Here is a 27,939-nt window from a genome sequence, read left to right as displayed (position 1 = left end):
AGAGTTGAGTCCAAGGGCAGTGTGAATACAAAGAGTGTTAATGGGTATTAGTAGGATTCCAATGGAGTTTCCCATCTCCTCAAAAGTATCTCTGACTAGCTTAAACTGGTGCAGTGATTTTCAAGCCCGTGTGCAGATGAGAAACGGTTTCCACTAGATTCCACATCCACAAAAATTCAAAATTGTCTATGTCATAAAAATTCATGAAAACCAAACTTAGGAACGTGCTGGGTTTCACTACTTCATTCTTGCTTCTGTGTTATCTGAGAAAATGAATGTGTTAGCTACTTTCGCCTCATGTTACTTCGTCCCAGCTCTCCCCTACATCTGGGCCAGGTGGTGAAGGTAGGCAACATTACCTCATCCACACTGATCCTCAACATTGGGACCCCACAAGGGTGCGTTCTCAGTCCCCTCCTGTATACCCATGACTGCATGGCCTCACATAGTTTCAACTCCATCATCAAGTTCGCTGACGACACGTCAGTAGTAGGCCTGATTACCAACAACAACAAGATGGCCTACAGAGAGGAGGTAGGCACTCTGCCGGCGTGGTGCCAGGTAAACAACCTATCCCTCAACGTCAGCAAAACAAAGGAGCTGATTGTGGACTTCAGGAGGAACCAGGTTGGGCAAACCCCCATCCTCATCAACGGTGCCGCCATGGAGACGGTCAAAAACATCAAGTTCCTCAGCTTACACAGCTCAGATGAGCTGAAATGGTCAAACCACACAGACTCCGTGGTGAAGAAGGCACGGCAGCAACTCTTGAACCTCAGGAGGCTGAAGAAATTTGGCCTGTCCCTGAGGGGCCTCGCAGTGTTCTAAAAGAGCACCATCAAGAGCATACTGTCGGTTTGCATCATGGACTGATGCGGCAACTCCACCGCCGCTGACATCAAGTCTCTACAGAGGGTGATACGCGCCATTGGGTGCTCAATGTCTACAACACCAGGTGTCACAGGAAGGCCAAGAATATCATCAAGGACCTCAATCACCTGAGCCACGCCCTGTTCCCCCCGCTTCATTCACTCAGACACAGGCAGAATAGGGACATTTTGTAATGAGATGTTCTACGAGCAGGTGTCCACATACTTTTGGCCATGTAGTGTATCATTAGACAAAGAAAGTAGCATATCACGTTGCACAATATAGCCTAGCATCTGTTATAAAAGTGTCTATTTGCAGAAAAAAAGCGTCACGTTTTTCTGTAACATCACATTTTTGCAGGTGGTGGATTATCTGTATTTAGATGACTGCAAGGGGCCAGGTATTCATAATAGAGTGTGGAGATTAGTAACTTGTTAACTTGATGGTGTGTGCTAGTTATGATTTTGAACAACATAAAGCAGTGGTGTAAAGTACTTAAGTAAAAATACTTTAAAGTACTACTTTGATCGTTTTTTGTGGTATCTGTACTTTATACTATTTATATTTTTGACTACTTTTACTTCTACTTCACTATATTCCTAAAGAAAATTATGTCTTTTATACTTCATACATTTTCCCTGACACCAAAAAGTAGTCGTTACATTTTGAATGTTTAAAATTATACAATTCACACACTTATCAAGAGAACATACCTGATCATCTCTACAGTCACTGTCTGTCGGGTCCTCCCGGTTATTCAGTCGGAGAAAAAGCATGTTATGAAACTCCGCATAAATCAGTTTCACAACAGGGTGGGACGCCGGTCTTTCGACCAATAGCATGCCCAGCTTTCCCGTCACGTGATCTTTATTTATGTAAGGTAGTGGTGTTACACTGTATGGCTTGGGCTTTGTCGAGATCCATCCGTACAATGCGTAACAGGGTGATAAACTGACATCTCCCAGCGGTGTTTTTACAGTAGAGACCGAGGCCGAAACATTCGAGGAATCGTTGTTAAAAATCTGACCCAAAATTGGTCTAGTGTTGATGGACTTCAGAGTTGAAGACAACCAGACTAGAAGCGATCGGACTTTATATTCATCATGTTTCCAGGAAAGGGAAGACGTTACTTTCTGTTTGATGATGGAAAACGCTTGTGAATGAATCGGAAGGGTTTTGTCAGTTGGAATTACACTATAAGGGCTTTATGGTTGGATCCTGGGTTCAGAGAGCCTTTGTTTACTGGATCAGAAAGAGGCCAGGAGTCAGTTCATGTGAATCGGAGAGGGGTGTCTGTCGTTGTTTAGATGGTGATTAGAAAGACAGGAAGGATAGATTGGGACTAATAAGATCACGTTACTTAACCATAAGCAGCGCACGTTACTTAACCCACTGAAACCATGTCGCATGTGACTGACTGGGAAGCGTCCGCGTCGATAATCGTATAACCTGAGAGAGAAAGCATCTTGGGAGCGGGGCCTCTAAACTCACCGCTGGGGTGACACAACCCCGCCACGGTGCCACCATGGATCTACTTGAGTGCCCAATCTGCCTGTTCCTCATGTGTGAACCGGCCACCATGTCCTGTGGTCACTCGTTCTGCCGGAGCTGCCTGGGAAACTACTTGCCATCCAGGTGCCCAGCCTGCAAGGAAAGATTTAAACAGAGAGACGCCAAAAATATCAAGAACACCATCCTGATCTTCAGTGTCATTGAGAAGTGCTGCCCAGAAGAAACGAGGATGAAATGCCATATTCTGGAGAAACTCAAAACCAGCGAGTTCACAGAAGCTTTACGCATCGCGGATGAAGGGATACAACTAGGTAGGTTTATAACAAATAATGTGTGAACTTGAGTACGTTTGGGGAAGACATTTCCTTACGCAACCCTCGACTAGGCTGCAGGACAGACCGAAGACCAAATGTGTATACGTTGTGTAAAGTGGAATCAGCCACTTATAAAAGCACCACACCACCCTGATTACGTACATTTACGTCACACATATGTTTGCCCAAAGAAACTCCAGCCAAGACGTAGGATGTAAAATGATCATGCTGACTAATAAAAACACACACACTTGAAGTTCATTCCGATATATTAATGTACTCACATGAAATTGCTTTAATTGTCTTTATTTGCCTTCAGTGCAATATAGCCTATAGAATCAGGCTCCCCTCGCAAAAGAGGCTTCTAACCGCAACGGGCTTTTCCTGGCTAAATACTGTTAAAACTATTATAATATAACAGTGGTAGTGACCTGGCATGCGCTCCCTGTTGTAGCCAGTAAGAGTCACGTGGTGGGAGGCAGTCACAGTGGTCCAACATATATAACCAAACCTTTAAAAAACTCTAACATACACCAGATATCACAGTTGAACGAATCGGCTTTATTGAATGCAGTTATATTCTGTTAATGCGGTTCTCTTTAAAAGCCTGTGATAAAATGCAGTTCTGATTATTTTGGTCCATGCACTTTGCCTCCCATCTATTCACACATGTTCATTGGCAACATATAATGTGTTTGTGCACGGCTTATACAGTTGAAGTTTACATACACCTTAGCCAAATGCATTTAATAAACTCAGTTTTTCACAATTCCTGACATTTAATCCTGGTAAAAATTCCCTGTTTTAGGTCAGTTAGGATCACCACTTTATTTTAAGAATGTGAAATGTCAGAATAATAGTAGAAGGAATTATTTATTTCAGATTTTATTTCTTTCATCACATTCCCAGTAGGTCAGAAGTTTACATACACCCAATTAGTATTTGGTAGCATTGCCTTTAAATTGTTTAACTTGGGTCAAATGTTTCGGGTAGGCTTCCACAAGTTTCCCACAATATGTTGGGTGAATTTTGGCCCATTCCTCCTGACAGAGCTGGTGTAACTGAGTCAGGTTTGAGGTCAGGGCTTTGGGATTGAGGTCAGGGCTTTGTGATGGCCACTCCAATACCTTGACTTTGTTGTCCTTAAGCCATTTTGCCACAACTTTGGAAGTATGCTTGGGGTCATTGTCCATTTGGAAGACCCATTTGCGACCAAGTTTTAACTTCCTGACTGATGTCTTGATGTTACTTCAATATATCCACATAATTGTCCCTCCTCATGATGTTTTGTGAAGTGGACCAGCCCCTCCTGCAGCAAAGCACCCCCACAACATTATGCTGCCACCCTCGTGCTTCACAGTTGGGATGGTGTTCTTTGGCTTGCAAGCCTCCCCCTTTTTCCTCCAAACCTAACGATGGTCATTATGGCCAAACAGTTCTATTTTTGTTTCATCAGACCAGAGGATATATCTCCAAAAAGTACAATCTTTGTCCCCATGTGCAGTTTCAAACCGTAGTCTGGCTTTTTTATGGCGGTTTTGGAGCAGTGGCTTCTTCCTTGCTGAGCGCCCTTTCAGGTTATGTCGATATAGGACTAGTTTTACTGTGGGTATAGCTACATTTGTACCTGTTTCCTTCAGCATCTTCACAAAGTCCTTTGCTGTTGTTCTGGGATTGATTTGCACTTTTCGCTCCAAAGTACATTCATCTCTAGGAGACAGAACACATCTCTTTCCTGAGCGGTATGATGGCTGCGTGGTCCCATGGTGTTTATACTTACGTACTATTGTTTATACAGATGAACGTGGTACCTTCAGGTGTTTGGAAATTGCTCCCAAGGATGAACCAGACTTGTGGAGGTCTACAATTTTGTTGGGGGCTGATTTCTTTAGATTTTCCCATGATGTCAAGCAAAGAGGCACTGCGTTTGAAGGTAGGCCTTGAAATACATCCACAGGTACACCTCCAATTGACTCAAATTATGTGAATTAGCCTATCAGAAGCTTCTAAAGCCAAGACATCATCTTCTGGAATTTCCCAAGCTGTTTAAAGGCACAGTCAACTTAGTGTATGTAAACTTCTGACCCACTGGAATTGTGATACAGTGAATTATAAGTGAAATAAGCTGTCTGTAAACAATTTTTGGGAAAATTACTTGTGTCATGCACAAAGTAGATGTCCTAACCAACTTGCCAAAAGTATACTTTCTTAAGATTAAATTTGTCCAGTGGTTGAAAAACAAGTTTGAATGACTCCAGCCTAAGTGTATGTAAACTCCAACTCTATATCAGCTATTATCAGTTATATTAGCTGTGTGCAGTGTTTTAGCGATGTGCAAATTGTTGTAATACAAATAGTAGATAAATAAACAGATGAGTATTGGTGGTATTTACAATGTTGTTTGTGCTCCACTGGTTGCTCTTTTCACATGGCAACACACATCTTTCTGCTGTGATTTCGCCTAATAGATATGCAGTGATATAAAGTACTTACGTAAAAATTCTTTAAAGTACTACTTAAGTAGTTTTTTGGGTTATCTGTAATTTATATTTTTGACTACTTTTACTTTTACTCCACTACATTCCGAAAGAAAATAATGTACTTTTTCTTCCTTGACACCCAAAAGTACTCGTTACATTTTGAATATTTAGCGGGACAAGAAAATTCACGCACCTATCAAAAGAACACCCAGTTCATCCATACTGCTTCTTTAAAAAAAAAAAAATGTGTATATATATATATCACCTTTATTTAACCAGGTAGACCAGTTGAGAACAAGTTCTCATTTCCAACTGCGACCTAGCCAAGATGATAAAGCAAAGCAGTGCAACAAAAACAACAACACAGAGTTACACATAAACAAATGTACAGTCAATAACACAATAGAAAAATCTATGTACAGTGTGTGCAAATGTAGAAGAGTAGGGAGGTAAGGCCATAGAGGCAAAATAATTACAATTTAGCTTTAACATTGGAGTGGTAGATGTGCAGATGATGATGTGCAAGTAAAGATACTGGGTTGCAAAAGAGCAAGAACATAAATAACAGTAACGGGATGAGGTGGTTGGGTGTGCTATTTACAGATTGGCTGTGTACAGGTACAGTGATCGGTAAGCTGCTCTGACAGCTGATGCTTAAAGTTAGAGAGGGAGATATGTCTTCAGCTTCAGTGATTTTTGCAATTCGTTCCAGTCATTGGCAGCAGAGAACTGGAAGGAAAGGCGGCCAAAGGAAGTGTTTGCTTTGGGGATGACCAGTGAAATATACTTGCTGGAGCGCGTGCTACGGGTGGGTGTTGCTATGGTGACCAGTGAGCTGAGATAAGTCGGGGCTTTACCTAGCAAAGACTTATAGATGACCTGGAGCCAGTGGGTTTGGCGACAAATATGTAGCGAGGGCCAGCCAGCAAGAGCACACAGGTCGCAGTGGTGGGTAGTATTTGGGCTTTGGTGACAAAGCGGATGGCACTGTGATAGACTGCATCCAATTTGCTGAGTAGGGTGTTGGAGGCTATTTTGTAAATGACATCGCCAAAGTCAAGGATCGGTAGGATGGTCAGTTTTACAAGGGTATGTTTGGCAGCATGAATGAAGGTTGCTTTGTTGCAAAATAGGAAGGCGATTCTAGATTTAATTTTGGATTGAAGATGCTTAATGTGAGTCTGGAAGGAGAGTTTACAGTCTAACCAGACACCTAGGTATTTGTAGTTCTCCGAATATTCTAAGTCAGAACCGTCCAGAGCAGTGATGCTGGACAGGCGGGCAGGTGCAGGCAGCGATCGGTTGAAGTTTTACTTGTATTTAGGAGCAGTTGGAGGCCACGGAAGGAGTGTTGTATGGCACTGAAGCTCGTCTGGAGGTAACGTCTCTGATCTGGAGGACTCGCTTAACACAAGTGCTTAATTTGTAAATTATGTCTGAGTGCTGGAGTGCGCCCCTTGGTTATCCGTAAGTTCCAAAAAAAAGAAAACCGTGCCATCTGGTTTGCCTAATGTAAGGAATTTAAAATGGTTTATACTTTTACTTTTGATACTTAAGTATATTTTAGCAATTGCATTTACTTTTGATACTTAAGTATATTTAAAACCAAATACTTTTAGACTCAAGTAGTATTTTACTGTGTGACTTGTACTTTTAATTGAGTAATTTTCTATTAAGATATCTTTACTTTTACTCAAGTATGACAATTGGGTACTTTTTCCACCACTGCAGATATGGGAGTTTATCAAACAAAACACATATGTTTCAGCCTCAGGCCTTCGTCAGTGGCCTCTTTCAATAGCAAGGCCATGCACAGTGAGTCTGTACAAAGTCAAGGATTTTCTTAATTTTGGATCAGTCACATTGGTCAGGTATTCTGCCACTATGTACTTACTTTATTAGCTAGCATTCTAATTTGCTCAGTTTTTTTGTGGATTCCTTCCAGTTTGTCAAATAGTTATCATATTTTGGTTGGGTCTAATAGTGTTGCTGTCCTGGGGCTCTGTGGGGTCTGTTTGGGTTTGTGAACTAAGCCCCAGAACCAGCTTACTTAGGGGACTCTTCTCCAGGATAATTTCTCTGTAGGTAAAGGCTTTGTTATGGAAGGTTTGGGAATAGCTTCCTTCCTGGTGGTTGTAGAATTTAATGTCTCTTTTCTGGATTTTGATAATTAGTGGGTATCAGCCTAGTTCTGCTCTGCATGTGTTATTTGGTGTTTTACGTTGTACACAGAGGATATTTTTGCAGAATTCTGCATGCAGTCTCAAAATAGTGTTTTTCCCATTTTGTGAATTCTTGTTGGTGTGTAGACCCCAGACCACACAATCATAAAGGGCAATGGGTTCTATAACTGATGAAACCATTTTTAGCCAGATCCTAATTGGAATGTCAAATTTTATGTTCCTTTTGATGGCGTAAAAGGCTCTTCTTGCCTTGTCTCTCAGATCGTTCACAGCTGTGGCGCTGATGTTTAGGCCGAGGTATGTAAAGTGTTTTGTGTGCTCTAGGGCACCGGTGTCTAGATGGAATTTGTATTTGTGGTCCTGGCAACTGAACCTTTTTTAGAACACCATTATTTTTGTCTTACTGAGATTTACTGTCAGGGCCCAGGTCTGACAGAATCTGTGCAGAAGATCTAGGTTCTGTTGTAGGCCCTCCTTGGTTGGGGACAGAAACACCAGATCATCAGCGAACAGTAGACATTGGATTTCAGATTCTAGTAGGCTGAGGTCTGGTGCTGCAGACTGTTCTTGTGCCCTCGCCAATATGTTGATATACAGTACCAGTCCAAAGTTTAGACACATACTCATTCTAGGGTTTTTCTTTATTTTTACTATATTCTACATTGTGTGAAATAACACATATGGAATCATGTAGTAACCAAAAAGGTATTACATATTTAAGATTCTTTAAAGTAGCCACCCTTTGCCTTGATGACAGCTTTGCACACTCTTGGCATTCTGTCAAATGCTTCATAAGGTAGTCACCTGGAATGCATTTCAATAATCAGGTGTGCGTTGTTAAAGGTTAATTTGTGGAATTTCTTTCCTTCTTAATGCGTTTGAGCCAATCAGTTGTGTTGTGAAAAGGTGGGGTGGTTTACAGAAGACAGGCCTATTTGGTAAAAGACCAAGTCCATATTATTGAAACAACAGCTCAAATAAGCAAAGAGAATAACTTGTTATGGATAGGGGGCAGTATTTTCACGGCCGGATAAAAAACGTACCCGATTTAATCTGGTTATTACTCCTGCCCAGAAACTAGAATATGCCTATAATTAGTAGCTTTGGATAGAAAACATTCCAAAGTTTCTAAAACTGTTTGAATGGTGTCTGTGAGTATAACAGAACTCAAATGGCAGGCCAAAACCTGAGAAGATTCTGTACAAGAAGTACCCTGTCTGACCATTTCTTGGCCTTCTTTGTCATCTCTATCCAAAACAAAGGATCTCTGCTGTAACGTGACACTTTCTAAGGCTCCCATAGGCTCTCAGAAGGCGCCAGAACGTTGAATGATGACTCTGCAGTCTCTGGCTGAAAAACAGGAGCGCATTTGGATAGTGGTCGATCTGAGAACAATGAAACGGGCGTACGGGTGCACGTGAAGAGTCCATTTTACATTTTCAGTCTTTGAACGAAAACAATGACTCCCGGTCAGAATATTATCGCTATTTTACGAGAAAAATCACATAAAAATTGATTTTAAACAGCGTTTGACATGCTTCGAAGTACGGTAATGGAATATTTTGAATTTTTTGTCATGAAACGCGCAGGCGCGTCACCCTTCGTTACTCTTCGAATAGTGTCTTGAACGCACGAACAAAACGCCGCTATTTGGATATAACTATGGATTATTTGGAACCAAACCAACATTTGTTGTTGAAGTAGAAGTCCTGGGAGTGCATTCTGATGAAGAACAGCAAAGGTAATCCAATTTTTCTTATAGTAAATCTGAGTTTGGTGAGTACCAAACTTGGTGGGTGTCAAAATAGCTAGCCTGTGATGGCCGGGCTATCTACTCTAATATTGCAAAATGTGCATTCACCGAAAAGCTATTTTAAAATCGGACACCGCGATTGCATAAAGGAGTTCTGTATCTATAATTCTTTAAATAATTGTTATGTTTTTTGTGAACGTTTATCGTGAGTAATTTAGTAAATTCACTGGAAGTGTTCGGTGGGAATGCTAGTTCTGAACGTCACATGCTAATGTAAAAAGCTTGTTTTTGATATAAATATGAACTTCATTGAACAAAACATGCATGTATTGTATAACATAATGTCCTAGGAGTGTAATCTGATGAAGATCATCAAAGGTTAGTGCTGCATTTAGCTGTGGTTTTGGTGTTTGTGACATTATATGCTAGCTTGAAAAATGGTTGTCTGATTATTTCTGGCTGGGTACTCTCCTGACATAATCTAATGTTTTGCTTTCGTTGTAAAGCCTTTTTGAAATCGGACAGTGTGGTTAGATAAAGGAGAGTCTTGTCTTTAAAATGATGTAAAATAGTCATATGTTTGAAAAATGGAAGTTTTGGGATTTTCGAGGAGTTTGTATTTCGTGCCACGCCCTATCATTGGATATTGGAGCGGTGTTCCGCTAGCGGAACGTCTAGATGTAAGATTAAGACAAAGTTCAGTCAATGCGGAAGATTTCAAGAACTTTTAAGGTTTCTTCATGTGCAGTCGCAAAAACCATCAAGCGCTATGATGAAACTGGCTGTCATGAGGACCGCTACTGGAAAGGAAGGCCCAGAGTGACCTCTGCTGCAGAGGATCCGTTCATTGGCGTTAACTGTACCTCAGATTGCAGCCAAATAAATGCTTCACAGAGTTCAAGTAACAGACACATCTCAACATCAACTGTTCAGAGGAGACTGCGTGAATCAGGCCTTCATGGTTGAATTGCTGCAAAGAAACCACTTCTAAAGGACACCAATAATAAGAAGAGACTTGCTTGTGCCTAGAAATACAAACAATGGACATAAGACCAGTAGAAATCTGTCCTTTGTTCTGATGAGTCCAAATTTGAGATTTTTGGTTCCAACCGCCGTGTCTCTGTGAGACGCAGAGTAAGTGAATAGATTATCTCTGCATGTGTGGTTCCCACCGTGAAGCATGGAGGGGGAGGTGTGATGGTGCGGCGGTGCTTTGCTGGTGACAATGTCTGTGATTTATTTAGAATTCAAGGCAGACTTAACCAGCATGGCTACAACAGCATTCTGCAGCGATATGCCATCCCATCTGGTTTGCGCTTAGTGGGACTATCATTCGTTTTTCAACAGGACATTGACCCAAAATGCACCTCCAGGCTGTGTAAGGGCTATTTGACCAAGGAGAGTGATGGAGTGCTGCATCAGATGACCTGGCCTCCACAATCACCCGACCTGTCACGGTTGTCGTAAGAATGGGACCAAGGCGCAGTGGATGTTGAGTTCCACATATTTATTACAAATTGAAACTTTAAGCAAAAGCAAATAAATCAATAAACGAACAACGAAACGTGACTACGTGGTGCACATGCACAAACACAAAACAATATCCCACAAACATAGGTGGGAAAAATAGCTACTTAAATATGATCCACAATTAGAGGCAACGATTACCAGCTGCCTCTAATTGGGAACCAAACCAAAACACCAAAATAAAAATGTTAAACTAGAACACCCCCTTGTCATGCCCTGACCTACTACACCATAGAGAAACAAGGGCTCTCTATGGTCAGGGCGTGACAGTACCCCCATCCCCCCCAAAAGTGTGGACTCCGGCCGCAAAACCTGAAACCAAATGGGAGGGTTTGGGGGGGTGACTAGTGTCGGTGGCGGCTCCGGTGCGGGTCGTAGCCCCCCCAGACCCCGGATCCGACCTTGGCGATGGGCTGAATGACGTGCCTGGACTGGGCATCGGCGCAAAGAAGGGCTCCGGCCCTGGAGCTGGGTTGGACGCCATGCCTAGACTGGGCATCAGAGCAGAGGAAGGCTCCGGCCATGGAGCTGTGTTGAACGCCGTGCCTAGATTGGTCACCGGCACTGAGAAAGGTTCCAGCCTAGGAGCGGGACTGAATGCCGTGTCTGTACTGAGCACCGGCGCAGAAGAAGGCTCCAGCCTTGGAGCGGGACTGGACACCGTGCCTGGACTGAGCACCGGCGCAGAGGAAAGCTCCAGTGAACCGTCGCCGGAAGCTCCGGACCGTGAACCGTCGCCGGAAGCGCTGGACTGTGAATGCGCACTGGAGGCCTAGTGCATGGAGCTGGTACAGGTGGCACCAGACTGGTGACACGCATTTCAGGGCGAGTGCGAGGAGCATGCACAGGATGTACCAGACTGGGGAGGCGCACTGGAGGCCTGATGCGTGGGGCCGGCACAGGTTGCACCGGACTGGTGACACACTCTTCAGGGCGAGTGTGAGGAGCAGGCCCAGGACGTACCGGACTGGGGAGGTGCACTGGAGGCCTGACGCGTGGGGCCGGGACAGGTTGCACCGGACTGGTAACACGCTCTTCAGGGCGAGTGCGAGGAGGAGGCACAGGACGTACCGGACTGGGGAGGCGCACTGGAGGCCTGATGCGTGGGGCCAGCACAGGTTGCACCGGACTGGTGACACACTCTTCAGGGCGAGTGTGAGGAGCAGGCACAGGACGTACCGGACTGGGGAGGTGCACTGGAGGCCTGACGCGTGGGGCCGGGACAGGTTGCACCGGACTGGTAACACGCTCTTCAGGGCGAGTGCGAGGAGGAGGCACAGGACGTACCGGACTGGGGAGGCGCACTGGAGGCCAGAAGCGTGGAACCGGCCCAGGTTGCACCAGACTGCTAACCGGATCCTCTGGTCGGATGTTGAGCAGAACACATCTCTCTCTCTCATCTCTCTCTCTCCCAACTTCCCCATTGCCTCCCTGACAGTCTCTGGCTCTTCAGGGCGAGTGCAGGGAGCAGGCACATGACGTACTGGGCTGGAGAGGCGCATTAGAGATCTGGTGCGTGGAGCCGGCACAAATGGCACCGGACTGATTACCCGATCTTCAGCCTACCTGCGCTGCAGCCTACTCTTCGCCAACATCATTCTCCAATATCCTTCTTCACATTGCTCCATCGACTCCCAGGCGGGCTCTGGCTCTCTCCTTGGGTCGACCAACCACTTCTCTATCGCCTGCTCCATGTGCTCTGGCTCTTCCTGTGGCTCAGCCGGCCACCCCTTGTGCCCCCCCAAAAAAAAAATCTTGGGGTTGTCCTTGGGCTTTCTGTGGCCGCGAACCCTGGCGTCGTCGCTGTCCTCCATTATTACCTTCCGTCTGCCGCCAAGGAAGGGTTTCGCATCCACCCATCACTTCTTCCCATGTCCAAAACTCCTTTACGTCGTGGATACGCTACTTGGTCCTCTTTTGGTGGGATATTCTGTCACGGTTGTCGTAAGAACGGGACCAAGGCGCAGTGGATGTTGAGTTCCACATATTTATTACAAAGTGAAACTTTAAGCAAAAGCAAATAAATCAATAAACGACCAACTAAACGTGGCTACGTGGTGCACAAACACAAAACAATATCCCACAAACACAGGTGGGAAAAAATAGCTACTTAAATATGATCCCCAATTAGAGGCAACGATTACCAGCTGCCTCCTAATTGGGAACCAAACCAAAACACCAACATAGACATTTTAAACTAGAACACCCCCTCGTCATGCCCTGACACGACCTCAACCAAATTGAGATGGTTTGGGATGAGTTGGATCACAGAGTGAAGGAAAAGCAGCCAACAAGTGCTCAGCGTATGTGGGAACTCCTTCAAGACTGTTGGAAAAGCATTATTCATGAAGCTGGTTGACAGAATGCCAAGAGTGTGCAAAGGTGTCATCAAGGCATAGGGTGGCTACTTTGAAGAATCTAAAATATTAAATGTATTTCGATTTGTAACACTTTTTTGGTTACTACATGATCCATATGTGTTATTTCATAGTTTTGATGTCTTCACTGTTGTGCTACAATGTAGAAAATAGTAAACATGAAGAAAAACCCGGGAACGAGTCGGTGTGTCCAAACGTTTGACTCGTTCTGTATTATGTAAAAGCAGGTATTGCTCAAGCTGCATCCCTGTATCACCCAACGGCCCTGTGGAAAGAAATGTTTTTTGCCAATTTTAACTGCACTCTTGTTGTTTGTGTACATGGATTTTATAATGTCATGTGTCATGGTTGTCGAAAGGAGGAGCGGACCAAAGTGCAGCGTGTGTGTCGTTCCACATTTTATTTATACTGTGAAACTATGCAATACATAAATAACCTGAATGACTGACAAAAACAACAAACCGTGACGCAGAGGTGAAACATACACTGACTCAAAAATAATCTCCCACAAACCCAGGTGGAACAAACACCAACTTAAATATGACCTCCAATTAGAGACAACGATGACCAGCTGCCTCTAATTGGAGATCATCCCAAACAAAGCCCAACATAGAAATACAAAACTAGAATATAACAACATAGAAAAACTAAACTAGAAAACCCCCCTGTCACGCCCTGACCTACAGTACCATAGAAAATAACAGCTTACTATGGTCAGGAAGTGACAATATGTTTATTCCCCAACACCGCTTTCCATCAATTTGTAAAGCAGACCCTCATGCCAAATTGAGTCAAAAGCTTTTTTGAAATCAACAAAGCATGAGAAGACTTTGCCATTGTTTAGGTTTGTTTGTTTGTCAATTTGGGTGTGCAGGGTGAATATGTGGTCTGTCGTACGGTAATTTGGTAAAAAGCCAATTTGACATTTGCTCAGAACATTGTTTTCACTGAGGAAATGTACGAGTCTGCTGTTAATGATAATGTAGTGGATTTTCTCAAGATTGCTGTTGACGCATATCCCATGGTAGTTATTGGGGTCCAATTTGTCTCCAATTTTGTGGTTTGGGGTGATCAGTCCTTGGTTCTCAATATTGAGGGAGATGCCAGAGCTGAGGATGATGTTAAAGAGTTTTAGTTTAACCAATTGGAATTTGTGGTCTGTATATTTCATATAGGATACCATCAACACAGCAGGCCTTTTTGGATTAGAGAGTTTGTATTTTGTCCTGTAGTTCATTCAATGTAATTGGAGAATCTTGTGGGTTCTGGTCGTCTTTAATAGTTTTCTCTTTCTCCCCTCGACCCACACAGCCAGCCTTGTGTAACACTGTAATCTGTTGTAAACGGGGTACACTTAGTCTGTCTGTGTTATAAGCATTGTAGTGTTATTGACTCTTCGTTACTGTTCCTCTTTGCTATGGATGGTCAGTAATGCTAGTAGTCCTCACACATAGTTCCACTCGCCCAGAGAAGCACAGCAGTGTTTAGGGGAGTGACCTGGGTTACTTCTGAGTTGTTGAGCTGAGGAGTGTAAGGTGATATTCAGTTTCCTTATCTTTCTTGTATTTTTGTCACTGCTAATTTTCTTTCTGTTAGAGTCGTGACTGTCATGACAGCCTTACCTAGTAGCTGATTTTCTCTCTGTTTGAGTCGTGACTGTCATGACAGCCTTACCCAGTAGCTGATTTTCTCTCTGTTTGAGTCGTGACTGTCATGACAGCCTTACCCAGTAGCTGATTTTCTCTCTGTTTGAGTCGTGACTGTCATGACAGCCTTACCCAGTAGCTGATTTTCTCTCTGTTTGAGTCGTGACTGTCATGACAGCCTTACCCAGTAGCTGATTTTCTCTCTGTTTGAGTCGTGACTGTCATGACAGCCTTACCCAGTAGCTGATTTTCTCTCTGTTTGAGTCGTGACTGTCATGACAGCCTTACCCAGTAGCTGATTTTCTCTCTGTTTGAGTCGTGACTGTCATGACAGCCTTACCCAGTAGCTGATTTTCTCTCTGTTTGAGTCGTGACTGTCATGACAGCCTTACCTAGTAGCTGATTTTCTCTCTGTTTGAGTCGTGACTGTCATGACAGCCTTACCCAGTAGCTGATTTTCTCTCTGTTTGAGTCGTGACTCTTGTGACAGCCTTACCTAGTAGCTGATTTTCTCTCTGTTTGAGTCGTGACTGTCATGACAGCCTTACCTAGTAGCTGATTTTCTCTCTGTTTGAGTCGTGACTCTTGTGACAGCCTTACCCAGTAATTGTGTTTATGTGTGTGTGGGAGTTATCTTTCATAATGAATGCCTAACCTCATACTAATGATCTGTCATTACACAGAGAATGAAACAACTTCCTACAAGAGAAATTCTGTGATGATTCTGACTGGATGTTTCTCCTCTACCCGCCAGTAGTTTGCTAACTGCTTTTCTGACTGTTGTCATACTGAGGGTGTCAGTGCACCAAACACGTTGCATAAATAACAGTTTCTATGCACCACACAGGACTATGGATAACAGTTTGGGTTTTACTCCATTGTTTTGATACACACATTATATTAATACTCAGCAGACCTTACTGTAAAGCTAGCAGGTAGCATGCTACACCCAAAGAACCCTGGTATTGGGGGAGGAGGGAAGGTGAGGGTGTGAGGTCAGATGATTGTGCAACTTGTAGCTCATATTGTAACTTCAGGTTTTTGGGAGATTGTGTAATATTCCCGATGCACTGCAGGTGCAAGGGCAAATCGAACTAACCCAATTCTGACTGGGAAGCTATCACTGATAATGATCACTGTTAATTATATGCTCCCTCCCCCAGCCCCTGGTGATGTGAGTCTGAAGGTGTGGAGAGCAGAGGCCAGTATGGGACTGAGACTGTTCTCTGATGCCCTGAGGGACCTTGAAGACCTCTGCTGCATTCGCCCCAAGTGGACAGAGGTAAGAAACACGCCCCAACCAACTGGAAGGAGGGAGGGGGAGAGAGAGGGGGAGATCTCACCACCCCCACACCCCCCTTTTAAAAAAACAAATATCCCCTGTGCTGCATACTTACCTTGCCCTCTAATACACGATACAAAACAACATCACACATCACAATAACCAAAACCTCACCACTTCTACAACCATATATCCAACCCATCTTCCCCAGCTACAGAGACGGCCTCCTCGACACACCATATTTCCTTAAATATCTCCACGCTTTTTTATCATTTTATAAGAACTCAAATTCTATCTTAAGGCACGCAGAGACCATGTCAATAGTAAAGGTCTGTTATCCCCCCACCTTTGACCCTGTTCCTCCTTGTTAGCCAAATAGCCAACTTTGCCTGAGCAAACAGAAAATTCAACAACACACATTTGGCCTTTTCCTTATTCGAATACCTGTACCCCATTATAAACATCCCAACAGTAAACTCCACCCTCAACCTCTCACACAGACATTCCAACATGCTTTACCTCCCAGCCCCTCAAACTCCCCCAGGCTCGGAGTGTTAAAGTCTAATAAGTCCTCAATACCCCCTTGCCAGTCCCCAGTCTCTGCCGTCACCTGCAGTGGCGGAAACATTGGTCACCCCTCCCCGTTTGGCCGCTCAAAAACCCCTCTTACCAACTCAGACAGTGTCTCCTGGACCTCCTCCAGGAATCTCTCCAGCAGCCTAAGAGATGTTAGTCCTGTTTGTTGTGCCAGGACTTCCATGGTTTTCCACCCCTCCTCCCCACATAGCCGCCAGTCACCAAACCTTAGTAAACACGCTGCCATCAGTCGCTTCTGCAGGGTGGCCGACTGAACCAATCTCAAAAGGATGTCTGGATTGTGGAAGATAAGCTTCTCCCACAGCCCAAGCTCCACACCCCCTTCTCGTGTGGGCCATAGCAGCTGCCAGGCCCTCAGGACTGCAGAGTAAAAATCAGAGAGACCTGCTGTGCTCAGCCTCTCCAGCCTCATGAGGAACAGCTGCCGGTCCAACCATAATCCACCAGCTCACCTCAGCAGCGTGCACGCTGGTTCCCTCCAGCCAACATCAGTATGGTACAGCAGTCTCTGCGCCGCCTTTAGTCGGAATGCAGCCACCCTGCTCTCCAGTTCGACCAGGCCCTGTCCTCTTTTGTGGATGGACATGTACAACACTGCTGCCCTCAGTCAGTGATGGCACGACCAGAAAAAATCCACCAGCTTGCGGTGCAGATCTGTGAGCAGACCAGCGGGGGGTTGAGGACAGCCAGTTTATGCCACAGGAAAGATGCCAGCAGGTTGTTGATTATCAGCACCCTCCCTCTATATGACACTTGGGACAGGAGCCACCACCTGGCCAGTCTTGACACCACTACCTGTGACAGACCCTCCCAGTTCTTCCTGACCCACCTCTCCAAGCCCAGGTACACCCCCAACATTTTAAGCCCTTCACAACTCCACTGTAAACCCCATAGAAGCAGAGGAGGGGCCCTATCCCTCCATGCCCCACATAACAGAGCATTGCTCTTGCCCCAGTTCACCTTAGTTGACGAAGCTCCCTCGTACACCTTCCGACTCGTCTCTAGTGCCTGCATATCCTGCCCATCCCTGACCATCACAGAAACGTCATCTGTATTTGCCGACACTGCAATGTCTGTCAACACACCCATAACTGTCTCGCACACTCCCTGCAGTCTCCTGCGTAGGAGGCTCAGAAAAGGCTCAATGGCTAGTGTATATAACTGCCCCGATAGAGGGCATCCTTGTCTAATGGCCCGTCTCACCCAGACTGGTCTACTGAGCCCCCCTCCCTACTTGACCATACATGATGCCCCAGCATACAACATCTTCACACAAGCCAAAAACCTTTCCTCAAACGCAAACACAGACATCACATTGAACAGATACTCATGGCCCACTCTATCAAAAGCTTTCTTTAGAGAGACCAGTCCAAAGTTCACATTAGAAACTCTCGACAACTCCAACATGTCCCTGATTTAATAAGAACAGGTTGTCCGTGATTGAGCGTCCCGGTACACAATATGTCTGGTCCTTGTGTACTATAGAGTCCAGATGGGACTTCAGTCTGTTAGCGAGGACCTTGGCAACTATATTGAAGTTCGCACCGAGCAATGCCACAGGCCTCCAGTTCTTAAGTTCACACAAGTCCCCTTTTTTGGGCAGGAGAGTCAGAGCCGCCCGATGGCAGCTCATCGGCAACTCTCCTACCCCCACGCACTCACGCAACACGCAAAAGAAGTCCAGTCCAATTATTCCCCAGGATTTTTTATAAAACTCTACTGGGAGTGCATCGACCATCGGTGCACATCCGGGGGACATCTGGGTTACGGCCTTTGCCAGTTCATGGGACAACAGGGGAATGTCCATTTCATCCCTCTGTGCCAGAGAGAGCTTAGGGAGTTCTGCAAACAAAACCTGAGCACACATAGGATCACACAGTTCCTCTCTCTCTGCCTCTCTCTCTCTCCCATACCTCTACCTCTCTCTTTCCCATTACTCTCTCTCCCATTTTCCATTCTATTCCTCTCTATATCTCTCTCTACCTCTCGCTTGCCTTCTCTCTCTACCTCTACCTCTATCGATCTATCTCTCTCTCTCTCATCCATTATTCTCTCTCTTGTCTATTCTCTCCAGGGTTTATTTCGTAAAGGTAATGTGTTACTGGAGATGGGCCGTCAGTCTGAAGCCCTGATCCAGTTTCACCGCTGTCTCAAACTACAGGCCGACTTCACTCCTGCCAAGAGCCAGATTAAAAAGGTCAGTAGCTATAGCCAACACTGACTGGCTCATTTACTGACTGGCTCATTTACTGACTGTTTACTACAGACTGTCTGATTTACTAACCGTTTACTACAGACTGGCTAATTTACTGACTGGCTCATTTACTGACTGTTTACCATTGATCCAGACTGTTTACCATTGATCCAGCTCATTTACTGACGGGCTCATTTTTTGCCGGTTTACCACTGACTGGCTCATTTACTGACTGTTCACTACTGACTGGCTCATTTACTGACTGTTCACTACTGACTGGCTCATTTACTGACTGTTTACCACTGACTGGCTCATTTACTGACTGTTTACCAATCACTGGTCCTGTTACTTACTGACTGTTTTTCACTCACTGACTGTCTGCCTGACTGTGCTTCACTGGCTCATTCAATCTCACTAGCTGAGTGTGTCAGTGACTGCTTGGCTGAATGACTGTATGGGGTCAGGTTCTAGGAATGGGTGGTATTGGCTGCTTTTAGGATTTTTTTAAATAATGGAATGCCTTGGAACAATGTTAGACAACCTAAACACGTACTGTATACTAAGTACAGCAAGTGTGGGCAATCATTTCAGCTCCAGGGTCACTTTGGGATTTCAAAATTCAGCGGAGTGCAGCACATTTTTTCCCAGACTGATTTGTTAGTCTAAAGCAATTTGTGGGCCAGAAAAAGGGCAGTTAATTGAAAATGTGAAGGTTCATTATAATGGATGGATTTATTGATTGATTTGTGTGTCTGTTTCCCCTGGTCAGATCCTGGAGGCGGAAGGCATGTCAGTTCCAGAGGAGGTGCCCCAGATCCTCCAGGTGGTCTCGGAGTACCTCAGAGACCTCTGCCCCCCCATCACAAGCCTTTTCCCCGACGGACCCACACAAAGCCACACACACAGCCACGCCGAAAGCCTCCGATTCCCTCAGGAGGAGGGGGCCGACGGGGACAGGAGAGGAGACTCTGAGAACGGGTCAAAGGTGAAACATGGGACCAGTACTGAGTGCTGTCTCAGTCTCTGTCAGGCCGTGTCCTTCCTCCCTACAGCCGAGGATGATGAGGAGATGATGATGAGGAAGGAGGAGAGGCACAGCAGGGGTACATAGAACACACACACACACACTGGAAGAGAGAATAGACACATGTTGATGGTTGATAATGGTTCTATGTTGTCTCCCTCAGGAGGCTGCAGTCTGGACAGAAGAGACTCTCTGAGTGTCCTCACTGTGTCTGACTTTGAATGTCCCCTCTGTATCAGGTTAGTAGTTTCCATAGATGGTACATCCTGTGGAGTCTTGTGGTACTGTGTTATTGTTGAGAAACTTGTGCTGTACTCTGATCTTAGTACTGTACCTCTACAGGTTGTTCTATGAGCCAGTGACCACTCCCTGTGGACACACATTCTGTAGGACCTGCCTCGAGAGAAGCCTAGACCACAACCTCCGCTGCCCCCTCTGCAAACAGCCACTACAGGAGGTAACTACGGCCTACGTAACTACGGCCTACGTAACTGTGGTCTAGGTAACAGTGGTCTATGTAACTAGTGTCTACATAAGTAGTCTACGTAACTACAGTGCCTTGCAAAATTATTCACATTTCATTGTGTTACAAAAGTATTCACATTTTATTGTGTTACAAAGTGGGATTAAAATCAATTTAATTGTGTGTTTTTTTGTTAACAATCTACACAAAATAATGTGGAAGATTTTTTTTTTTGATAAATGAATAACTAAAATATAGTCGTTGCATACTGTAAGTATTCCACCCCTTTGTTTATCCAATCATAAATTGATTCTGTAAGGTCCCTCTGTAAGGTCCCTCTGTAAGGTCCCTCTGTAAGGTCCCTCTGTAAGGTACCTCACACTGATTAAACTACAATGACCAGGGAGCTTTTAGAAAGCCTCATAAAGAAGGGCAGTGATTGGTAGATGGGTAACAATACATCAGACATGGAATATCTCTTTAAGCATGGTCAAGTTAATAATTATGCTGTGGATGATGTATTAAACCACCCAGACACCTCAAAGATACAGTCGTCCTTCTGAACTGAGCTGCAGGACAGGAATTAAACTGCTCAGGGATGTTACCATGAGGCCATTGGTGATTTTAAAACAGCTACAGAGTTCAATGGATGTGATAGGATAAAACTGAGGATGGATCAATAACATTTTTGTGACTTCACAATAATGACCTAAATGACAGAGTGAAAAGAATACAAATACACAGAATAACAATATGTATGCAACAGGGCACCAAAGTAATACTGCAAAACAACACAGCAAAGAAATACACTTTTTGGCCTAAATGCAAAGCCTTCTGTTTGGGGAAAACACAACACATAACTGAGTAACTGCCTCCTTATTTTCAAGCATGGTGGTGGCTGCATCATGATATGGGTATGCTTGACATCGGCAAATACTTGGGAGTTTTTCAGGATAAAAAGAAACGGGATGGATGGAGCTAAGCACAGGCAAAATCCTAGAGGAAAACCTGCTTCAGTCTGCTTTACACCAGAGACTGGGAGAGGAATTCACCTTTCAGCAGGACAATAACCTAAAACACAAGGCCAAATTTACACTGGAGTTGCTTACCAAGAAGACAGTAAATGTTCCTGAATGGCCAAGTTACAGTTTTGACTTAAATCTGCTTGAAAATCTATGGCAAGACTTGAAAATTGCTGTCTAGCCATGATCCCCAACATCTTGACACAGCTTGAAGTATTTTTTAAAGAATCATGCTTAAATATTGCACAATTCAGGTGTGCAAAGCTCTTATAGAATTAGCCAAGAAGACTCACAGCTGTAATTGATGCCAAAGGTGTTTCTAACATGTATTGACTCAGGGAGCTGAATACAATATTTAAGTTATTTCAGTTCTATTAATCTTTAGAAAACATAATTGTTCTTCCACTTTGACATTTACAGAGTATTTTGTGTAGATCGTTGACAAAAAATTACAATGAAATCAATTCATGGGGTCTGAATCATTTTCCAAGGCACTGTTGTGATGTGACTATCATTAATGTGATGACTGCTATGTATCGAATATTTAGCTACTATGTTTAATTATTACTCAATTCAATTCATCATGCAACATTTAACTCATTAGGAATTTGGGGCAGCACAGGAAAAGTTGTTTACCGAGTTCCTATGTCCTGACTTAAACTCTAAAGATTCATAAATATCTCTTACATCAATAACAGTTAATTATTACCTCATCAGTCTCATTCTGAACGTCACATAATTATTAGATATCTGCACGAACCCTAACCTAAGTGATGAATCAGCGTTACACAAATTGGCTTAATTATTTATTTACTAACTAAATCATCACACAGAATACATAAACACACACAGTATAGGTTATTGATTACATACGTAATACAATGAAAACAGGTCTCTAGTGGACTAACAAAAGCATGACCGTTTGGTTACACAATGGAAAGTGAGGAGTAGGTAAGGAGAGGGACAACAAAGAGAGTCAAATTATTGTACATACATTTGGAAGCTATGCTCACGGGAATATGAATACTTTGCACATGAACGACCGCTCATTCGGAAAAGAAATGCAATGTTTATATTTACGAATAGATGTCTTTGTCGTCTCTCTGTTGAAGTTGATGGTTCTATGGGAGTGGTTCGATGTAAGTCTCTGGTTATCCACCAGAGGTCACAATGTCCTTCTTAGTTGTAGGCTTCTTCTGTCTTGGAGTTTCTGTTAGAATAGTTACCTCAGGTGTACCACGGGGGGTGAGAGGGATCTGTCTTCCCTCTTATCTTTGGTCAAATGTCATAGATTACTTTACATGCACAGCTGCAGACTGTGAATGTTTGGTCTAGTCTTTACCTTCACCCGTTGAGAGTTTCAGAGGGTCTTACCATTTTCAGCCGTGTAGCAACCGCTCCATGCTGTCTGGTCTTGTAGTTTTAACCATTTCAACGTGTGGGCCACAGCCTCATGTTCTCTGGTCTAATGTAAATTTCGTTAGCAAGTCCTTTTAAGCACTCTGGTCTTGGAGGGTGTTCTGCCATGTTGACATGAACTCTGAGCTCACTTGGGCGTGGCTATTGACTGGGTACACGTTTACATGAAACACAATTCTCATTTAGAAGGCTAAAATCACATTTCCATTTTTTCAAAATAGTTTCATATTTAATCATATAATTTTTACATCATTTAGATGTTCATCTGATATATACAGTGTGAAAGCTCTTAAAGTTTCCGTTATGTCTTTCTGACAATTTTAATGACGTCACAAAATAGACATACATTTTCCGTATTCCATGTCTCATCATCCCCAACATTCGGATGTTGAAATATATTGTCATGACAGCATTGTATGTTCTACATAACTAGGGTCTTCGTCTATCTACATAGTCTATGGGCTCAATCAGGAACACATTATATATAATTACAATGGAAGGTCTGCTTTGCACAGTTTTTTATGTTGCTACCATGTTTATAACCCAAGGGGGATAACTGGGGTAAACTTATTTGTTACTTTTCTTCCCATTTTAATGCTGAATCACTTTTTGTTTCCTGTGTAGTACTTTAAGAACAGGAAGTACAACCCCACAGTGCTGCTCCAGGAGATCATGTCCCGCCTCTTCCCCCTGCAGCTAGCTGAGAGGAAGCAGGTCCACGAGACTGAGATGGCCGAACTCTCCAAGTGAGTCCTGTCGCTGACGCACTGTAACCAGGGGTAAACGGGGGTCGATGTCGAACCCTCCCGGTTTGTTCTAGAGTCTCACAGAACTTTAGCCTGGCACTCAAACTGATTTCTCTACGTTTCCCCTTTGTGGGTGCAGCGTTCAGTCTGGTTTAACCAGGCTACCAAAATTGGTCCTTACCTGTAAAATGAGCTTTGGAACTATTTCTTAATGCCTGAAAGAAATGAGAGACTGAAACGTGAAAATGTTGATGAACTATCATATGATCGCCAGAATGATCTTGGGGCAAGTTGGCAACCTTAATGGTAACCGTGGCAATAGGCATCAAGCTCCTCATTCAGGAAAGAGTAAAAGTCGTTATGACCGTGAGATCATTGGCAAGGCACCGCACACAGCAACAACACCAGCTGCTGGAGAACAGCGACGCAGAAAAGAGACATGGACTTTTGTTTTTTCAAAATACACACCTCCTTCTTAACCCTACTGTTACCCTGATATATTTCTCTCTCTCAATTCAATTTAAGGGCTTTATTGGCATGGGAAACAAATGCTAACATTGCCAAAGCAAGTGAAGTAGATAATAAACAAAAGTGAAATAAACAATAAATCTATCTCTCTGTCTCTCTGCCTCTCTCTCTCTCTCTCTCTCTCTCTGCATCCTCTGTCACTCCCTCTCTCTTTCTGTCTCTCTGTATCCTCTCTTTCTGTCTTTCTGTATCCTCTCTCTCTGTCTCTCTCTGCATCCTCTCTGTCTGTCTCTCTGCATCCTCTGTCTCTGCATCCTCTCTGTCTCTCGCTCTCTCTGCATCCTCTCTGTCTTTCTGTATCCTCGCTCTGCCTCTCTCTTTGTCTGTCTCTGTCTCTCTCTCTGCATCCTCTCTGTCTCTCTGTCTGCATCCTCTCTGTCTGTCTCTGCATTCTCTGTCTCTCTCTCTCTCTCTCTCTTTGCATCCTCGCTGTTTCTCTCTGTCTATCTCCCTCCATCCAACAGTCTAACTAAGGACATCCCTATCTTTGTGTGTGCGGTGGCGTACCCGGGCGTGCCCTGTCCTCTCCACATCTTCGAGCCTCGTTACCGCCTCATGATGAGACGATGCATGGAGACGGGCACCAGGAAGTTTGGCATGTGCAGCTACGAACATGGAAAAGGGTGGGTCGTGGATGTATACAATTTGAAAATACTGGTATGAAAATGAACCGTATGTCTGACTGCGTGTGACCCTGTGTGTGTCACTGTGCTGAGTCACACTGTGGTGGGGATCTGATTGTCTTTCACATGAACCTTTCAGCAGGTTCCAACAACTCTGTGCGTGTCTGACTCTGTGCGTGTCTGACTCTGTGCGTGTCTGACTCTGTGCGTGTCTGACTCTGTGCGCGTGTGTGTGTGTGTGTGTGTGTGTGTGTGTTGACTCTGTGTGTGTGTGTTGACTGTGTGTGTGTGTGTGTGTCCTCCAGATTTGCAGACTACGGCTGTATGCTGGAGATCCATAGCCTAGAGGTGTTGCCTGATGGTCGCTCCTATGTGGACTGTGTGGGTGGAAGTCGCTTCAGGGTCCTAAAGAGAGGACAGAGAGATGGATACCACACTGCTGATATAGAATACATGGAAGACCACAAGGTAAGTTACCACAGGCTGTTCTAACCTACTCCTGGCCCTGGGTGACCCCTGTGAAGGCTGAGTTTTGGTTCAACTTACCACTCCTAAGGAAGGTTACAAATGCTATTGTATTAGCTAGTTCTTCAGTGAGTGTTCCGCTGGTACTTTGCCTGTTTCCAAGCAACAGTTTGTAAAGGCAATGTTCAGCGCCCTAGTGGGTATATCTCAGGAAGGCATGGGAGGGAGGGATGAGGGGGGAGCGGGAGGGAGAGAGGGAATATTAGACTAGATATTAGACAATACGTGAGTTCTGGTCTGGAAGGGATAGATGATAGGCAAGTCCATGTGTGAGAGAAATGAATCAAATAAAGACTAAAGAGAGAGTTTGTTTATTTAAAGGTGTGAACAGAATCAGTTGTACTGTATGTATTTTTCATAGAGAATCTCCTCCTATGTTCCTAGGCTGAGGGGTCAGAGTTGGAGCTGTTGCAGAGCCTCCATGACAGTGTGTATGAGCAGGCCCAGGACTGGTACACACGCCTCAACACACGGCTCAGAGAACAGATCAGCAGACAGTATGGAACCATGCCTGACAAGGACGACAACATACAGGTACACACACACACACTTACAGACAGACCTTGCCTATCACCTACCACTCCCAGACCAGTACTTATCTAGTGTCTACTATCTCTCCCTGTCTCTCTCTCTCCTTTTCTCCCTGTCTCTCTCCCTGTCTCTCTACTTTTCTCCCTGTCTCTCTCTCTTCCTTCTCTCTGTCTCTCATTTTCTCCCTGTCTCTCTCTGTCTCTCTCTCTCCCTTTTCTCCCTGTCTCTCTCTCTCCCTTCTCTCTGTCTCATTTTCTCCCTACTTCTCTCCCTGTCTCTCTCCTTTTCTCCCTGTCTCTCTCTCTCCCTGTCTTTCTCCCTCAGGCCTCCAGTAACGGTCCAGCGTGGTGTTGGTGGTTGTTGTCAGTTCTCCAGCTGGACCCTGCCTACCAGACCACTGTGCTGTCTCTGCCCTCCCTCAAAGATCGCCTGGGACACCTGCGCATCGTTCTGGAGTACTTCTCCCAGAGCTAGAGAAGAGGAGGAGTATAAAGGAGAGAGAGATACAGCGATACTTGGTTTCTGATGCCAATTCAGTACCCTACTCAGAGGAGAATATCTACAGACTGGATAATGTGAACCATACACAATACAGAAATACACACAAACACACATCCACTAATATATCACATATACACACACACTAATATATCACACACACATACACACAAGCAGAAAGAGATTGTTTTATCACTTACATAAATACCATATTGAATTGCTGGTGAAAGAGAGGAGCTTTTGGTTTTTGGAGAAAACTAACTCAATATACTTTCAAATGACTATATCATGTCTTGACTGTCCAGCTCGCTAATAATGGCCTAAATTAAAGCTAGACAGTCAGGGAGTATCGTAAATTCCCAAAACGATGGATAGAGGACTCTCTTGCAAATTTTAACGGCGAGGAAATAATCATATTCATTGCAGCCCTCCGGAACTTGTTGAAGACCAAATGCAGCCCCCAGGGCAACATTTGTTTGACCCCCTTGCAGTAGAGGGTTCAACTCTGTTCTGATTCATGCCAAAGGACGTAAACCTGGTGTTAATGTCTCAGACAACCACTAGGTGTCCCTGTTCACTCCTGTTTCCCCTATCAGCCAAACATACTGCCTTTCGCAATGGCAACTAACCTGCCCTCATGATGTAATCAGCCATGTCATAATCAGATGATCTGATTAGTCTGACTCCTATGGCTCTAAAGTGCTTGATGAAATGCTATTAAAGAAGAGATGGGATGATAGCGGGATAGAGAAAGAGTGACACAGAGATCGCTCAGTCTTACAGAGCTGAAAACAACTTGATTTCCTGGATAATGCACAGTATGCTATTGAAGAGTTTGGGTTAATGTTATGGATAGTTCAGAATAATCATGTTGTCTTTTTGGGGGGGGTTCTTTAACCTGTTGAGGATCTTATCCCGATCTTATCCCGGTATTGGGATTCATTGTCATGTGACCATGGCGGGGAATTCAAAACTGCAAGAGTAATCATTTCAAAAAATCAAATAATCAACTATTTTCCTCCATTTGAAAGATATATCTCCTAAATCTAACCACGCTGTCCGATTTTCAGAGGCATTACGGAGAATGCATAAAGTTAGGTTATGTGAGGAGAGTACATTGACAATAGCTGCGTGTAATGTTTAGCCAATTCAAAGAAGGGCATCAACAGACAGAAAACTAGCTAGAATTATGCACTTACCTTTGACAATCTGCATCAGATGACACTCATAGGACATTATGTTATACAATACATGCATTTTTAGTTCCATCAAGTTCATATTTATATCCAAAAACAGCATTTACAGTCGCGGTGAAATTCAGAATTTTTTTCGGCTCGAATGCACCCAGTGAATCCAGCATTACAAATCACGGAATTACTATTCGAAAACATTGGTAAATTATAATATTGTCATTCAAAGAATAATATATTATCATCTCGTAATTGCTACCGAATGGCCAGATCTCAAAATAACTTTACTGGGAAATCACATTTTGCATAAACTGGGTACTATGCTAACAACAATAAGCTATATGCTAAGCTAAGCTAAGCTATACCGTTAGCATTAGCATCATCTAATATCGATAATAACATTCTAAATATCCCCTTACCTTTGATTATCTCCATCAGAAGGCGCTGCCAGAGATCCCAGGTCCAGAACAAATGTGGTTTCTTTTGACAAAGTTCATAATTTATGTCCAAATAGTTAGCGTTCAGTAGGCTCCCACAAAATGAGGTGGGCAGTGTAAAGTCACGTCGAAAAGCTAAAGAAAACCTAGTAAATAATCTATTTACGTTTGTTTAAACATGTCAAACGTTGTTTAGC

General features: G+C 44.0%; 1 protein-coding gene across 1 annotated transcript; it reads left to right on the top strand.

The window, feature by feature from the left end:
* Positions 1-1,744: 1,744 nt before the first annotated feature.
* On the top strand, positions 1,745-26,943 carry lonrf4 (LON peptidase N-terminal domain and ring finger 4). The gene is made up of 11 exons (XM_029771759.1): positions 1,745-2,693; positions 15,827-15,945; positions 18,617-18,739; positions 19,506-19,839; positions 19,924-19,999; positions 20,103-20,217; positions 23,289-23,410; positions 24,403-24,561; positions 24,867-25,029; positions 25,471-25,620; positions 25,942-26,943. The coding sequence occupies exons 1-11, from the start codon at positions 2,396-2,398 to the stop codon at positions 26,089-26,091; spliced, it is 1,809 nt and encodes a 602-aa protein (XP_029627619.1). The 5' UTR covers positions 1,745-2,395; the 3' UTR covers positions 26,092-26,943.
* Positions 26,944-27,939: the final 996 nt, after the last annotated feature.

The sequence above is a fragment of the Salmo trutta genome, chromosome 13 (genome assembly GCF_901001165.1).
Source record: "Salmo trutta chromosome 13, fSalTru1.1, whole genome shotgun sequence".
Lineage (NCBI taxonomy): Eukaryota > Metazoa > Chordata > Actinopteri > Salmoniformes > Salmonidae > Salmo > Salmo trutta.
This window is presented reverse-complemented; position numbering and strand designations above follow the sequence as displayed.

Coding starts and splice junctions, on each gene's coding strand:
- lonrf4 (XM_029771759.1), top strand. CDS start 2,396: ATGGATCTACTTGAGTGCCCAATCTGCCTGTTCCTCATGTGTGAACCG. Junction 18,740..19,505: donor CCAAGAGCCAGATTAAAAAG/GTCAGTAGCTAT, acceptor TCCCCTGGTCAG/ATCCTGGAGGCGGAAGGCAT. Junction 20,218..23,288: donor GCAAACAGCCACTACAGGAG/GTAACTACGGCC, acceptor TTTCCTGTGTAG/TACTTTAAGAACAGGAAGTA.